This window comes from Neopelma chrysocephalum, unplaced genomic scaffold (genome assembly GCF_003984885.1).
Source record: "Neopelma chrysocephalum unplaced genomic scaffold, ASM398488v2 Primary Assembly neopelma1_155, whole genome shotgun sequence".
Classification (NCBI taxonomy): domain Eukaryota; kingdom Metazoa; phylum Chordata; class Aves; order Passeriformes; family Pipridae; genus Neopelma; species Neopelma chrysocephalum.
In genome coordinates this window covers 164938-166938 of record NW_020897817.1, presented here as the reverse complement: position 1 = coordinate 166938, position 2001 = coordinate 164938, and the positions used below count along the sequence as shown (strand labels likewise).

The following is a 2001-nucleotide window of genomic DNA, read 5'->3' as shown; positions in this document are numbered from 1 at the left end:
CCTGTCCCTGACAGGGGCACTGGCAGCCCGGCCCTGCCGCCAGCAGCCTCCCCACCTCCACACGCCGCTCCTCCCAGCACCCGGATCCCCTCCCGCACCCCTTGCACCCCGATCTGCTCCCACAAGCCCTGCACGCCCCTCTCCGCAGGTCGCACAGTGCCCTCAGGTGGCCGCAGGGACTCCCCAGGTTGGAGACAGAAACGGGAGCACAAACAGCCCACAATGTGTTCAACACAATTCTTTATTGTCTTTCCTGGAGAAACTCCTGCTTTTACCAAATACGTTATTTAGGGAGAAACATCCCACCGCTTCCCGGGAATGAGAGGATCAGTGCCATGGGCAACAGAAGTTGTCCCTGAACTGTCAGCAGCTGCTGCCACCAGACAGTGAAGTTTTAAGACTGATTTCAGTGGGCCCTGGCAGATGTATCAGAGTATCTCTGACACCCTTGAAAACTGCCCGTGTCAGAACTCGGGCGTCCGTGCATCTCCATAATTACATTGTCAAGCCAGATTTGCTCCCTCCTCCTCCATGCCCAGGTGGGATGAACACAAACATACTGCTCAGAGGCACATGGTGCCCAGTGTTGGTGAGCCCTGATCTGAGATCTTTTCTTTATTTGTAAGGACAGAACTCAAACATCTTTCATACATGGCATCAGCCTGAGGGAATCTGTGTTACACTCAGGCATCTGCAGCACCTCATGTCAGTCAGTCTCAGCATTTTTTCCATGATACAAAACATCTGCTGCAGGAGAACGAAAGGAAAGTTCCACAGCTGGAAGTGACTCCCTTCTATCCTCATGGTTTGTTCAGCTCAGCCTCTTCTTCAGACACCAAGTGCATTTCCACTTGAAAACAGGACAGTCCAAGCATTTCCTGCTGAGGCCAAGAATCAACTCATTCCACTTCCAGAAAGCGCCAGTAGAGCTCCCTCAATTCCTCATCCTCTTTGCAGCATTCCAGAACACACCAGGCTGGCAGAAGCTGGTCAGTGCCAGTCCCTGCTGCTCTGTCAGGAGATAGGTGAGCAGATCAGCTCTTGATGGTTCTCCACAAACAGCGAGACCTTCAGGAGTGTATCTGAGTCAGAGAGAAAACAACAACCCTGTCAGCTTAAGGCACTTTACCTATACTCTGTACACCCCTAAACTTATGCTGTTTCTAAAGGCAATAAAGAAAAGTGTAAGTAAAACTGACTGAGCAGTGAAATGGATCACTGAGCCCTGGTAACATTGTGAGGATGTTGCTTCCAGCCATGCCCAGGTGTGATGGTGAATGAAGCTGACTGAGACCTCATAGCAGGTCACAAAGACCAACTGAGCAGGATGACCTGGTGCTGCCCAGCCCAGCACAGCCACCACGGCCCTGTGTGCTGTCACCAGGGCGGGGACAACAGCACCGAGCCCCAGGAAAAGACCCTCAGGTCTGTGCACATGGAACTACCTTGAACAACGTCTTCCTTGTGGCGCTCCAAAATCCTCTCCCAGGACTGCGGGAGGGCTTCCATGTCTGCCAGGCTGTCACAGCTGAGGCGCTGCAGGAGCAGTTTGCTCTCCAGGTACCTTCGCGCCCGGTAAGGACAAAAACGAGAGAACACCCCCCCCGGCGCTGCCCAGAGCCCCCCGGCAGGATACAGGTGCCGGTAGTAGCGCTCCACGTCCTGCAGCCCTTCCAGCACGTCGGACAGCGAGGGGCAGCGCGGCCCGCGCCGCAGGGCCCCCTCCAGCCCCAGCTCGGCCGCCCGCTCCTCGTACACCCGCAGCACGGCGGCGGCGGCGGCGCCCGCGGCGTCCCGCACCTCCCGGAGCTCCGTCCTGCGGGCACAGCGGGGTCAGCCCGGCCCGCGCCCCCCGCCCGGCCCCGGCCCCGCCAACCCCCTCACCGCCGCCCGCCGAGCTGCTCCAGCAGCGCCTCGGCCGCGCCGCGCTGCTTCCGCCACAGCCGCGCCCGCAGCTCCGGGAAGGCGCCAAGCGGCCCCGCGCCCCACGGCAGCCGCCGC

General features: G+C 58.7%; 1 protein-coding gene across 1 annotated transcript in view; it reads right to left on the bottom strand.

Annotated features, from left to right (window-relative positions):
* Positions 1 to 225: 225 nt before the first annotated feature.
* CUNH1orf109 (chromosome unknown C1orf109 homolog) overlaps positions 226 to 2001 on the bottom strand; it is a 2300-nt gene continuing 524 nt past the window's right edge. The window contains exons 2-5 of the mRNA XM_027701363.1: positions 1885 to 2001; positions 1637 to 1816; positions 1446 to 1564; positions 226 to 1082 (exon numbers count right to left, since the gene is read on the bottom strand). The exon at positions 1885 to 2001 is cut by the window's right edge and continues 24 nt beyond it. Of these exons, the coding sequence (XP_027557164.1) occupies positions 1015 to 1082; positions 1446 to 1564; positions 1637 to 1816; positions 1885 to 2001 (484 nt within the window). The 3' untranslated portion in view covers positions 226 to 1014. The remainder of the gene's footprint in view (positions 1083 to 1445; positions 1565 to 1636; positions 1817 to 1884) is intronic.